Here is a 14084-nt window from a genome sequence, read left to right on the forward strand (position 1 = left end):
AACACAACCATAGCATTTTACCAGCTGAAACTTTTTAACACTTAGATATGAAATCAAAAAACATCCAGCAGCTCAGTGGGAATGCTGAGGCATAAGAGAAACTCATAGGGGTTTCAAGCTGCAATTTAGCTAAAACATGACTTAACACGCAGCTGAATTCCCATCTGAAAATACCTGTGGTGCTGGCAAAAGTGCTACTGTAGACCCATGGGTAATAATACGTCACAGTAAAAAGCCAAGCAAGTCTAGGCTTTTTTTTTGGTGGGAACAAGCAGGTAGTTTTGCTTGTAACCCTACAGGATCACAAGGGTTCAGTGAAATTATATTTCTGAAATTAAAGGTTTATTTAAATATGTAGGTGACTCTCCATTTACTGTTACAAGGTCCATAATCGCTTTCAAATGGAAGCACTTTATTTGGCTGAATTCTGTCTCCAGAAATGAATGGGCAACACCAGAACCTTTTACATTGGCAATGAAATCACAACACTGAGATGCCACCAAAATCTAGAGTTCAGTGCTCAGACACACATACACACACAAGTACAAATAAAAAAAGTGCTCAACATCATCATGTTAAAATAGAATTTGGCTTCTTTTAGGTCTTTTGACACTTCAAGCAGGGAGGAAAAAAAAACACTGATATGCATTAGACCAAAAGAACTTTTGAAAAATACTCAGCATTAAACACAACTTTTCAGTATCAGTAAATATGTTTTTTTCTTCTCTATTTACAGATGTTAAGAAAGGGCATTAGAGAGACTTTGTCTGGGGACAAGTGTGGGTGAGATTTTGTTTCATAGCATGTACAATCACATTTGCAGTGTGATCTTAGTAAGTTCAAGCAGAGTTTTTATAAACCAGTCACACATTTAATCTATTTCCGTTTTATTCTGAAAGTAAATTCTACCACAATTACCTACTTCTTACCCTGCATAAACACAATAGAAACAAGCTGTGTAGGATATGGTATCCAACTGGTGCTAGTTTGTTTTCTTGTCAAATCTGGGCTTCTGAAAATGGGCATCAAGTTTATAAAAACTCCACAGAGAGTCTTCCGGTAACACTTCCAAAGAAAAATCAGTTGGCATGGCCAAAGCTAATGCTCCTTTTAAAGCGCTATATAGCAACACTGATATTGCGACGGTTCAAATGTTCCACAGAGGCTGACAATAATATACTGTCCACCTAGATTAAATATATAAAAGCAAACTTTTCTCTCATTTTTACACAGATGGCACAAAAAAGGGTGAAAATGAACCAATTCTAACTGCTGATTCAACAGTGTAGCAGATGCACAAAAGAAAAATACAGCAGCTAAGAATTTTTGCACTCCTGATTATTTAACCATTTAGATCCCTGATAGGGATAGGATGATCTTGCAGTACCACAGGCTCACTGCACATTTATATCACTGCTCTGTGTATTGACTCACAAGAGCAAGCAGTACACACAATTTGATCTTACTCTGCTACCAGGCACATACACATCTAAAGAGTTAAACAAACAGGAGCAACAATAAGGATGGCAGTTCAGCTGATCATGACCCATCAGACTGATAATACTGTGGCTGAAGGTGTTTCTGAGTTTATACCAGCTTCTCTGACAGTGCAGACTCCTAGGCCACATTTATTAGATTTGAAGAAATTGGTTGTCTTTCTGCTTGTGGAAGCTTGTAGTTGTTAAGCTTGATAATGCAATAGCTACAGCATTAACTGTAAAAATGAGTGACTTTGTGCTATTGAATATAAAAGTCAAATTTTGAAATAAAAAAATAAAAGACAGCACAAAGCCAAGAATACAATGTTTAACCTAAACAGGAACTTAACCATCTCCTCGAGCGAGAAAGATTTCAGCAAATCTGAACAGAAAAAGCATGATTCCCACTCACTGTATCTTAGTATGGACTCTGCTCATAAGAACAGCAGAGAGCATTGCAACATGACATGCCTGCAAACCAAAGCTCAGCGGTCTCATGTCAGGGCCATTAACTGTGGTGGCATCTACCTTAAGTTTTCTCTAATTCTAGTACATTTGCAAAAGACCCAGAAAAATGTCATGAGAACTGGATATTCCTAGTCCTGCACCCCCCAAATGATTTCCTCATAATGCAATCAATCAAATCAACAGATTCATAAGACAGGACATGGCAAATTATTACCAAACTGGCTGCTGTTAGACAATATTTGAGGAGGTATGGGATCACTGCAGCATCCAAGTGTCAAGACTTTGACGGGAAGGATGAGAGAGACATTCTTGGAGCAGAAGCTTTTGGAAGCAATCAAACCCCTGTCTACGCAGCTTAGTTCCGGATCACATGACATTTGGAAACAGCACAGCTTCCTTGCCACTATGCGAAGTGACAAGGCACAGCACCACCATCAAGCTGTTTCTCCTCTTACGAAGAGCACAGGATGACAGAGTTGTTGATACGTGACAGTGGATGAGCCAGAATTCCCACCTGAAGCTCCAGGGCCAAAAGTCAGTCCGTGGTGAGATGGGAGGAGGTCATGAAGTACAGTTTCTTTTATGTTTTTTTTAAAAAAACCAAACAGACCCCACAGTTCTGCTATTCAAACACATTTCGTGAGAGTGCACAGGAGCTCATGCAAAAGGAGAAGGCAGGTCTGAAATGCATAAAAAAACTGCAAAGAGATTAACAACGGACCGCAAAGTGACGCGATCCTTTGGAAGGTGGGTGCAGGCAAGGCAACAGGGCGAGCATGCTGGCTGAAACAAAATGAAAACGAGGTCTTGGTGGTCAGGGGAACAGGGCTTCAAACCCAAATGCCTGTGTGTGTGTGTGTGTGTGTGCGCGCGCGCACGCGCGCGTGTGCGTGCACACATGAGGAAACGAGCAGGAAAGCAAGCAAGCATACGTGCATGAGCATCTAGGCTGGCAGGATGTAACAACGTCAATGGGGACAAGTGGAGGGAGCAAGTACCTGCCATGTTTTAAAAAGTGAAATGGCGTGTTAACATTTGTGACTCCTCTGGGGAATCCATCTTCTGATGTGTTAAATTTAGCTGCTGGACTCAAGAGCCCAGCCTGGCTGCTGTAACATGGTTCCTGTAGCTGGCTTTCCATGTGTATGTTCATCCTTTCCTAGCTGTCTGATGAGACTACCTGTAAGAGTGGCACCAAAGGCACTGTGTGAAATGCTGATGGACTGGTGCATACATTCAGAAGGACTGAGGGCCAGGGGAGGGTAGAATACCATCTGGCACATGCCTGGGATTCTCTGGTTACTCTTTGTATCAAAGTGCAGCCAGCAGTTTGTCATCTGGTCAAGGGGCAGGGAGCAGTGGTGAGGAGGGGAAGGCTGAGCATGTTCTACAGAAGGGCAGGGCCCAGCTGGCAGAACAGTGGGGAGAGTCAATAAGTTAGTCTGAGCCACAAGTAGCATGCCATAAAAAAGAGCAAGCGGCTGAGTAATGCTGGGATGGAATTTAGACTTTAGTTTGTCTCAAGTGCTAACTCCAGACCAGACCAGGCGCCTGCTCTCGTGGGTGTGTGTGAACTGCCTGCAGGGTAAACAGACCATTTGTTTCTCCTTCTGTGACAAGCTCGCCCCGAGGTTCCTGCACCAGCACAAACACCTTTAGGAATCTAAAACATAAGAGAGACAAAAAGAAAGACTTGAATTAGACAGAGGTTGGGGAAGGGCTCGCCTAAGAGTGGCACTGCCTGGGGAAGGATGAAAAGGGAAGCTCAGCACCAAGGACATCTACCAGGCTACAACTGCCAGGAGCAGCTCTAACTCAAGGACTGCCTTGGGCCAGAACAACCTTCCTGGTCTCCATGGTCAGCCAGCGTAAAGCATACTTCGAAGTCATTAAGCCCCAGGTCAACCCTGCCTGCCAACCTCCGTCACACTTCACCATGGGCACTGCTCCTTTCTGGGGGCCACGCAAGATGCTAAATTCAACAGTGAGCCCCGCCAGTATGAGTCTACATCATTCACACCAAAGGAAAGGACTGGCTTTTTGTACTGGCAGAGGAGCAGTGGGTGTGCCAATTCACATCGTAGCTCCCAGACACTATGAACAACACTGAAGAATGATGGTGGGCAAAACAAATGCATATATGGAGAAGGCATTTTACAGGAGTTGCAATACATGCATCCAAAGAAAGGTGACCATCTAACAAACAATAAACAGTGAAGACCCTTCATCCTGATGGAAAGTCCAGGAAAGATGCCTGTCCTCCTAGCCTCTGACAATACTGTTCGCTACATGTTTGTACCCATAAGGTTCAGGCCCAACTGTTAGACTCTCTCTAAAGTTTCAGAGGTTTGCTTTTGTCCAAGACAGTTGGGCCCATGAAGAATTTCAGAGCCAAACCCCATACTTGGGAGTGCACTTGGATCTGGAATATTGATCCAAGCCCATCTCTCATGTCCCTAAATAAGGGGGTGGGGTACAAGGGGGAAAGAGGAGAGAGCGGGGTAACATTTTAACAGAAGTGCAGTGACAACAATTTTCTAGAAAGGGCAACACCACATCCTTTCTGGTATGCACATGCTTTTCTGAGTGGGCAGCAGATAAAGGGAAAGTTTATCCCATTTGTTCCGTGTCTGTAAAGTGAATCAACTTATATGAATAATCACTAAAAAAAAACCCCACAAGAATGAGAAAATATAATGTTTATTAGAGGAAGAGTTGGGAATACAGCTAGCTATGAGAAGAGACCCAACAGATGTGCTTTCTTTAAAGAATAAGAATAGGTGAGGAACAAATCACACTGGCCATATTTTACAAACTTTTAACGAAGAATGGAAGTTCTATTAAAGTTCTGGCAGAGGCAGACAGCTGGGAAACAAAAAGTTTTATCAATGTAACAGGGTCATGTCTTGTTCAATGATTATCAAAACAAAAATTCTGTTAGGCAGAAGAACAGCCAATAAAACCATAATATATATAAAAAACAAAAATAAGATCAAAACAATCAAAATTCAAGTCACTTTAGTTTTTAAGTTACACTATATACAAATTATTCTTTTCAGGAGGAGCACTATAGAGATGCATTTAACAAAAGGAATTTAAAAGACTGCCGTAATCCAGTTTATAATTATTGTCTCCTAAATATTTTGGCAAGCGTTAAATAATCACATATCTATCCTAAGATAAAAAAGTGCATCAGCATGGTTAAAAAAAAGAAGTCATCAAGAATCTAGATAATGGTTATGGCAAATAAACAGCAGAGCCACAAAGCTGCTAGAATCACCGGGCTGTCCACAGAGACGTATTTGTATGCAGTGACGGGTAGAGAGCCCACAGAAACAAAGGGACCAAAATGCTAATCTGCCTGTGGCTCTAACATTTGTTCCAAAAAATAAAACCTCACAAACAGGCTCTGTTCATTCCCCAGCACCCGAACGGCCAATATTTCTCCTGGACATGGCATCTTTGTTGGGAGAAGTAGGCAGGAAGTTGGTCTAATAGAAAGAAGGTTATTTTATGTAACTTTTGAATATCAATCTTGATTTCACAGTGGTAATCACTGAAAGACAGTTTTGTTCCTAAGGCGACTACGAGGTAATATAGTCATTTACACATTGCCAGACCAGACTGGACTGAACCCAAAGTCCAACTAGTCCAGAATCCAACAACTGTCAGTACCAGATGCGTAAGAGGAAAGTATAAGAAACCCTGCAGCAGGTTGCTATCGGATAACCTGCTCATAGAAGAATTTTCTTCCTGATCCCCAACAGTCAGAAGCCAGCATAAGCCCTGAAACATGCAGATTAATATCCAACATCTTCAATTCTTAGTTTGCACATGCAAATATCTAGCATTAATGGAAGTTTCAGATGTTCAGCAGCTGAATCAACTGTACCTAACAGAATGTCTCTCATTGACAGGGATGTGGTATGTGCTTTCATCTCTTCTAAAGAAAACCTTCTGAAATGCACCTCTTAAAATAACCATAGCAGCAAATCAGTAGAACAAAAGGTGAACGAGCCTATGCAAACCTACTCAGAGATTTTCTGAAGTGATTTGGGACACATCTGGAAGAAAAGAAAGCAAGACAAGATGAACATGAACTGCTCTTTTTGAGAAAGGGTTTGCTAATACCTTTGTTCGCTGGCGTACCTTTCTAAGCTTACTGAGGGGCCCCTACTCTCATGAGTATTTCCTGTCTGTAATGTGGTCAGAAGAGAGACTGCAACTGGCATGTCCTATTTGGGCCTACCTGAATATAGTTAGAGCAGCAGCAGCACAGAAGCCAGTGCATCATGGGCTTCAGCTACCTGATAAAGTACCCAGCCCCAAGTGAGCTCATACAGCCCGTGCCATAGTGGCCTCATTGCTAAATAGAACTAGCTTGGTATGCCTACATGTCCTGCTAGCATCCCTCTCACTGCAGCTTCAGGGTCATTGAACAAGGCCTTTCCCTGGCATCTGCTCTCCCAGCCGGAGGTGTAATGAATTTATCCAGAGTTTGGCTGAATTCAACCCAATTTTATTTTAACTAATATTTAAAGGAGTGGGTTTTTTTACCCAGTCTCCCTGCATAAAACAGAACATAGTTGTAGATTCTGGCAGCTTATTCAAGTGGAAAGAAGGGCTCAGTCACATTTTCTATTTTAACCTGTCTTCAGTGGCCACTAACCACATGGCTTATCTTATGAACCCAAAGGCAGATCCTTCAAACCCCTCACACTGATGTCTTAAAAGCAATTTTATGAGGGGTTCCACTTTAGATTTTAAGAAACTGAAGGAAACGAGTTCATTAGTATTTTTCTGAATATTGTCGCTCTGGTATATTTTACTTGACTTTTCACTGGCTTGTTACCATATTTCCTGAAATGGCATGTATATGGCTCTTTAAACACAACCCTCAAAAGGGATTAAAAAAAAGAAGGAAGATTAAAACATTAGGGGCAAACAAATGAACAAATGCTGGGACGGAAATGACTGCAGCTGTGTCAACAGCCCACTCATAATGCAGCACACATGATTTGTAAGATGATGCAGCAATCTTGTTATTATCATAATTTCCATAATAACCTCAGTGTATTAAGTGCTTTGCTTGATGCCAAATCTTGTGTTCAGATTGAAAGGTTCCTGCAATATCCTCACAGTCTGCAATGAGCTACAGAAAAGGGGCAGCCTTTATTCTGGATTTTCTTGCTTTTGCTACTATTAGGATTTCTCCCTGCCCTGTCAGACTGGCATGCACTGCTGCATATTCCATCCACTTGGCTGCTGGGCTCATAAGCAATTACCCTGACAAAACGCTCCAAGGACGTGATACCTGACGTACATCCAAGGGCAGAGGAGTCATGCTTGCTGTTTGGAGGCAGGTTTTTAAAAGTGTTTTAGCCCAGTGGGAGCCAACATTTTGGCAGATGTACCAAAAGTTAGCCCCACACCCTCTCTGAGTGCCAAACTGGTCGCTTTCCCCTGCCTGGTTTGCTGCTCTGCTTTCTGCTTCCTGCCCAATCTGCTGCTCTTCCTTCTGCTTCCTGCCTTGTTGCCACTGTGCTGCCAAATCCCTCCCCAGTCTGCTGCATGCCACGCATAAAAGCTGCCCAGGCCATTTGTGGCACCTGTGCCACAGATTGGCCCCCCGTGTTCTAGCCTATTGATTTCTACTGGCCCTTCAGTGCAGTCCCCATGGGGGTCAAAGAAAGGATAATGCATTTTGCAAAACAATAGCGAAGCCTGAGCTTGCAAATGCCATCATCAACGGGGGAGGCCAGACTTGTAGTAAATCTCCACACCAGAGAGCACTAGAATGAGAAAGGATTCTCAGCTCTCTGCATCCGTGTGCAATGTGGGGGCTGCACTGAGAGTCAACTTTCCTACTACTTTACCAGGGAATGAACAGGTACAGGATGCTGCACGTCCTACACTGACTCTTGAAGGAAGGGTTTCAATTCACCCTACCATTGCCAACACTAGCAGAACCCCTCTGGATTAGGTCAAGATAAACCCACAATCCATATTTCATCTCAGGAGGACAAGGCCTGGTATCAGTTAATACTGGATCAAGGCAACGTGAGTGTATTGAGTTGTGTGGTCTTTGTCTGCAGAAAGACCTTCTACCTGTTGCCTACAGTCCAGCCTGAACATTACTGCTTTACAATGGACAGAAAGGCTTGTTTCACAAAGGGGATACACTTAAGCTTTTCAAAGGTATCTTGCAGAATTAAAGATTGAAAAAGCCACTAACAGGGAACTTCAGAAACTTCCTGATCTAAAGCAGTGGCACTCATACAGGGCTGTTACCTCTTTGATGTCTCAGTTATCCTGGCAGCTCCTGGCTACTTGGACAGAGCATCACACCTGTACACTAACCATGATTTTGTATGCACTTTTCCTACTTAGGCAACACGGCTGTCATCAGCTGTAAATAGTGACAAAGAAAACTGAGGAACAAGAGGCATGAATCTGGGCTCAGAAGTACCTCACTGCTTACATGTACATGAGCAGAAGTAGCTACCTGTGTCTCACAGCTAAAATAACATAAAAGTCCAAAAGATGACTTCCTGACTCTCTTCAAATGCCACCACTTCACTGATTTACCAAGGGTGAGAGGGTAACTTCATGGCTCCATGTTGGTTAGATTTACTTTCTCCTACTGTAGAAACTAAAGGGTGGCCCCTGTCTCCATTTAAAAGGGCCTACAGCATAGGTTAGGTTCCAAAAAGCTGCCACATTCAGAGATAAAAAGCACTAATTAGTTTGTGTATACCATTTCACACAGTCAAATCTGAAAGAAATACTTCATTTCCAACTACGGCTGAAATGTAGCTAGGGAATAGCCATTGACTATCTAGTGAAGACACACAGGTGTTAAGAATGGCCTTATCTGACCCATGTTAAATTGGGCTGTGTGTTGGCAGTTAGTCATCTCAGGCTAACAGTCAGGTCTTCCCCCAAATTTTAACAGTTTAACCACTCAGCATCTTCTTATCTGACCAAGCAAAATCAAGTTTTTACAGTACATAACGTCATACAAGTTCATTATGCAAATGTATGAAATAATGCACTTTGTGGCATTGTCCAGTCCTTAAAAAGGCCCCGTCTGCAACACCGAGTCATTTCAGGGAGGAATGTCCCTGTGAAAGCAAGCAAACTAATTAAAACAGTATTAAATGTAAGTCATAGCACCTTTGGCATTTTTGTCCAAATAGACTTCGACATATGACGTGGGGACATAACCCTCCTCATCTTCATTCCTCCGGATTCGGGTCCACCCATCACCTTTGTCTTCCTCTATTACATAGAGCATTTCTCCTTCTGCTACTGAAATTGTTCCTTCATTCTGACCTGAAACACAGAGAACAGCAGTTTAAGTTTCCTACCCAAGGTAGTACACACACACAACCATGGGAACCCAGGGGGAAACTCAGTAAATATATTGAAACAATGTCCTTTAATCACAAGCAGCATGGATTCTGGAGGCTAAGGCATGTATTCAAAGACCTAGATGGGTGCAGCACTGACATCAGATCTGCAGTGGAAAATTCCAGGAAGACAACAGTAACGTATCATGAGCTTGGGTTCTACTGACCATCTTAAGTCAATATTCAGCTTTTACTGTTATGTTGCTGAGATGCAGTTACCAAAGACCAGGGTGTCTGTTTACAATAGGCAGAGTATATTTACAATTCACTGCATGGCAGCAAGGCAAAGATCTATCTGTTCTATGGCTGAGTGCAGTACCTGTGCCTCATATAATCCTGACATAAAAAATATTCCTTATGGGGAAATTTTAAACAGTTCATTTGATACAGATTTTTCCAACCAACTGCATGCTTGCCTGGCAAACAACAGGGAGATGTTCTGGGCCACACTTTGTACCCATTAAAGTCAACAGGAAAGTTCTAATGGATTTGCATGAATGTAGCATCTGGCCCTCAGAGAACAAAGTATATGAAGTGGAAAACAAATCTGGTCTTCTCTCTGCTATTGTACAAGCACACAGGACACAAGAAGTCTGTACTTAATTCCTGCTTTTGCATTCATTCCCCCTGTAACCTTGGGCAAAACATTTTATCTCTCTGTCCTCAGCAAATTTGGAGAGTGGAAATAATGATTCATAGATGTTGGGGCTGGAAGAGCCCTTACAAGATCATTGGGTCCAGCCACTCTGTACTTGAGTTCCTTCCTCTCACTTGTTGCTTGTCTTATCCAATCAAGCTCTTCAGGGAAAGGTCTGTGTGAACTACACCAAGCACAGCGAAGGGGATTTGTTTCATTGTTACTTTTCATTATAAATACAATTGACAAACTTTTTAAAAAATGAATTGCAATTAATTGCAAGATTAAAAAAAAATAGGTATGATTAATTGCAATTTTAATTGCACAGTTAAACAATTGTCAGCACCTGCCCCACCCAACAACCTGGAGCCCACGCACCCTGAGGCTGCTGCACCAAGAGCACACAGTCCCAGCCCTGACCTTGGCCCACCCTGCACCCACTCCGGACTCACCCTGGAACAGCCCTGACCCCAGCCCGCCCCGCCCCATGCCTGCTCCAAACTCACCTGCCCACGCTGAGCAGCAGCAATGACAGCAGCCAGGCAGAAGCTGCTGCTCAGTGTGGAGGAAAAGCAGGTCCTTCCCCTCCCCACTGCTGGGCCCTTCTCACTACAGCTGCCTGGAGCCTGCAGCCAGGCTGCCCTGCAGCTCCTCTTCACTGCCACTGCTGCCCTGCTGCATAGCCCGGAGGCAGCAGTGACAGCAGCGGAGAGGAGCCACAGGAGAGCCCAGGTGCGGGCTCTAGGTGGCTGCAGCAAGTAAGGCCCAGCAGTGGTGACGGAGACGGGTCACTTTACCCTCGTGCAGAGCAGCAGCCTCTGCCCAGCCACTGCCACTGCTCAGTGTGGGCTGGTGAATCTGGAGCAGGTGTAGGGCAGGCCGGGTCACGGCTGTGCACATGGGTTCCAGCTGATCCAGAGCTGGTCCTCTCCACTGGTCAAAACAATGTGCGCGATTAACGTAATTAAAAAGCAAACATGTTAATTTGCTTTTGCCTTAATCACGCAAGTTAACTTCAATTAACTGGCAGCCCTAAAACAAATAACACATCAGCACTAAGTGACATGGATGTGGAGGGTTAGCAGTACCTTCAAATGTATAGAGTGCTTTGCACGTTCCTATGGTAGGAAGTGGTTCTTCATCATCAAACTCATCATCAAAATCTGTAGCCGGCACCTTCATCTCACTCTCCTGACTCTGCTCCTCTGTGTAACTGCCATCAGGGCTGCTCAAGAAAGGAAAATATACAGCAACTATAGCAACCAGTCTCAGGAGCAGTGTGACAAGGAAACACTCAGCTGCAGAACCAGTCAAGACCAAGCATGCAGCTGCAGTATGTGCTGGTATCATTGGCTGCTTCCACAATGTGAAGGGGGAATTCCTGGAAAACATTCATTCTATTTTCTGCTGTGGCAAATTAGAATGATTTTGTATCAAAGTATGGAAATTACTGTTTTCTTAAAGAGCAGCAGCTTGCTGTCTGGCTATGGATTAGCCATGTTGCATGCAGCACTTGAATGTCTGCTGGTACTTGTAATGAAATGAAGGTGTAACAGGAACTAGCACACTGAACAGAACAGCTCTGTACAGATACTGTACCTCTCCCGGTCCTGGGCACAGTTGTTAACGGCCGAGGTATTCTGGGTTTCATACAGTCCGCTCTGTCGTCGGGTCTGCTCGGTCCTCATGGGGAGCCTGCCCTCCACCTCAGCCAGCCAGCCCTGCAAAAAGAAAGCAGCAGGTTTCATGCGTCTCTTGAACACTTCAGATAGCCAAGGGGCATTATGTGGCTCTTTGGTGTTATACTTGATGCTCACATTGCTGTAATAAAGGCAAACAATCATCTACTGTAAAAGCACTTGAACTTCACTTCAAGCTGCTGTCAGCAGGGATGACGGGATACAGATGCTGCATTCTAAGCATATTTTTAAAAATATCAGTGTTGCCAAAAAAATGTACAAGCTGATTGAAAACAGTGTGAGCTGTCCCTACAGGTTCAGAAACAGTAGTTTGCTACAGCTGCACTGAAATGCTGCTAGTCTAGGAACAATGAGGTAAGGAAAAAGGAGCATGGGAATTTCATCAACATTAGAGGGGAAAAAAAATCCATGAATGTCAAATGGGAAAAGGCCGTAGCTGGGAGGAAAGCAAAAGCTCCTAACTTCCAAAGAGATACTGCAAGCAGCAGAGCAGTGGTCTCCCAAGTGGGGTGCGCACACAGCGATCCATTGGGGTGCGGGAAGAAAATATTAGAACTTTTATTTATATTTATTTTTTACCTAAAAAAATAAGAAAGAAATTAAGCTTTACTAATATTTAATATACGGATTGACACTCGGTCCGTATGTCAGACGGTCACGTGTCACGTACGGTATGCGAGGTATCCTGAGGGAAGAGTGGGAGTTCCACAACGCAGAGGTACAGTAGTACAGTGGTCTCCAAACTTTGTACATTGTTACACTGAGTAGTACATGTATATCATTTATAAATAAATAAATATACATATGTTGGGGGTGCGTGCTCAAAAATTTTATACTGATGGGGTGCGCGATCAAAAAAGTTTGGAGGCCACTGCAGTAGAGAACAAAGCAAATATAAAAAGCATCCAAAATAACACTGTAGACGTAAATGGACATAGCCAGAGTGTGGAATGTAATCCTTCCCCAACCCTATAATTCTTCTGGTGTAATTACAATAGCTTGCATTGATAATGGGTTCAATTATTCCATCGAGAGCCTTTGTATCTTTTAAACGCTTTCTGTTAACAGCAGACTGTCCCTTAAAATGTGCTTCATCTCATGGCTTCTATCCAGCTATCAGACATACAGATAGCCCTCTCCATTGATCCTCATTACACTTTCCAAAGCAGTTTCTTTGGACAATAATGTGTTTCAATTGATTTTTTTCCTTCATCCTGCTTTGGATTCTCACAAGGTCTGAATAGGGACTGGGTGGAGAGTGCACTCCTTGGTGCACACCAGTTTAGTAACATCAACAGATATGCTACTGAGAAGATGAAACTTTGGCTGTGAAAGGATGGAAGTGGAATTTGCTTGGTACCTGAGAGGCATTCTGTTGCAAATGGAAGAGTGCAGAGCATTGAAGAGGGTATCCTTCCTTCTGCTACTTATTATCTTCTTTGGTGAAAAATGCAGACCAAGTTTGCTGGCCAACCACACAAATGAAGGAGCCAGACATATTATTGTGAAAAGGCCCCAATTCAGCAAAAATACAAAGTATTGATTAACTTTAAATGCATTCACATTAATGGTAAACAAGTACTTAAGTGCTTACTGAACCAGAACTAATTAATAGGAGCAGCAGTCCTCAAACTGCAGGCCATGACCCAAATGGGGTCGTAACAGCAGATAAGGTCACAACAAACAGGATTCTGGGTTTTCTAGAGTGACAAAAACGCAAGAAAACACAGGTTTCTCCTTGCAGGCTGGCAGAGTTCCAGCCTGCAAAGGGGTGCTTGGAGCTGGGGGGGAGCAGGGGAGGGCAATCGGGGCAGGGGGCACCATACGTAAGCCAAGCAGCTACGTCTGTGAGAGCAGGGGGCACAGCCAACACACTGGAGGAGTGGGGAGGGCACAGGCAATGGAGGGCAGGGGGGCACAGGTCCCCTGAGATTTCTGTGCCTACAGGGAGGCATGGGGCTGCAGCGGGGCCAGACCAGCTCTGGGCAGGAGCTGCCTCTGACCCCATGGGCAAGACCTGGTACAGGAGGGAGCACCGTGCCACCATGGCCACTAAGGTGAGGCACAGTAGCAGCAGCGTGGAGTTGTGCTCCCCACTGCTGCCAGGGAGGCAGGGAGCACCTCAACTCAGTGACCATGGTGGTATGGCGCTCTCTCTTGTGCCGAGTCCCATCTACTGGGCTGCAGAGCCCCTTGGGGGAAGGTAGCAGTGTGGGGAGCCCTGAGCCCGCAGCAGGCAGCCCACATCCTGCCCAGCATCCATCACAAGCTCTGCTCCAGCTGTTCCATCTGCAGCAGGGGGAGGAGAGGGAGAGCCAGGCTCCAGTTGCAGCAGCCACCATCTCCTGCAGGCAGAAGCCAGGGCTCCGGCACCACGGGGGGGGGGGGG

General features: G+C 44.2%; 1 protein-coding gene across 14 annotated transcripts in view; it reads right to left on the reverse strand.

The window, feature by feature from the left end:
• Positions 1-391: 391 nt before the first annotated feature.
• FNBP1 (formin binding protein 1) overlaps positions 392-14084 on the reverse strand; it is a 161232-nt gene continuing 147539 nt past the window's right edge. For 8 of the 14 annotated variants that reach the window (XM_019510665.1, XM_019510660.1, XM_019510663.1 and 5 more), the window contains 4 exons: positions 11595-11716; positions 11084-11223; positions 9123-9281; positions 4629-6010 (listed from right to left, as the gene is read on the reverse strand). In XM_019510665.1, coding sequence (XP_019366210.1) covers positions 5979-6010; positions 9123-9281; positions 11084-11223; positions 11595-11716 — 453 coding nt within the window. In that variant the 3' untranslated portion in view covers positions 4629-5978. Of the gene's footprint in view, positions 3610-4628; positions 9282-11083; positions 11224-11594; positions 11717-14084 lie in introns of those variants that run through there. The other 6 variants (XM_019510664.1, XM_019510658.1, XM_019510655.1 and 3 more) reach the window with 3 other exon arrangements.

This window comes from Gavialis gangeticus, unplaced genomic scaffold (assembly GCF_001723915.1).
Source record: "Gavialis gangeticus isolate Ggan-Ray unplaced genomic scaffold, GavGan_comp1, whole genome shotgun sequence".
In the NCBI taxonomy this organism is placed as follows: Eukaryota; Metazoa; Chordata; order Crocodylia; family Gavialidae; genus Gavialis; species Gavialis gangeticus.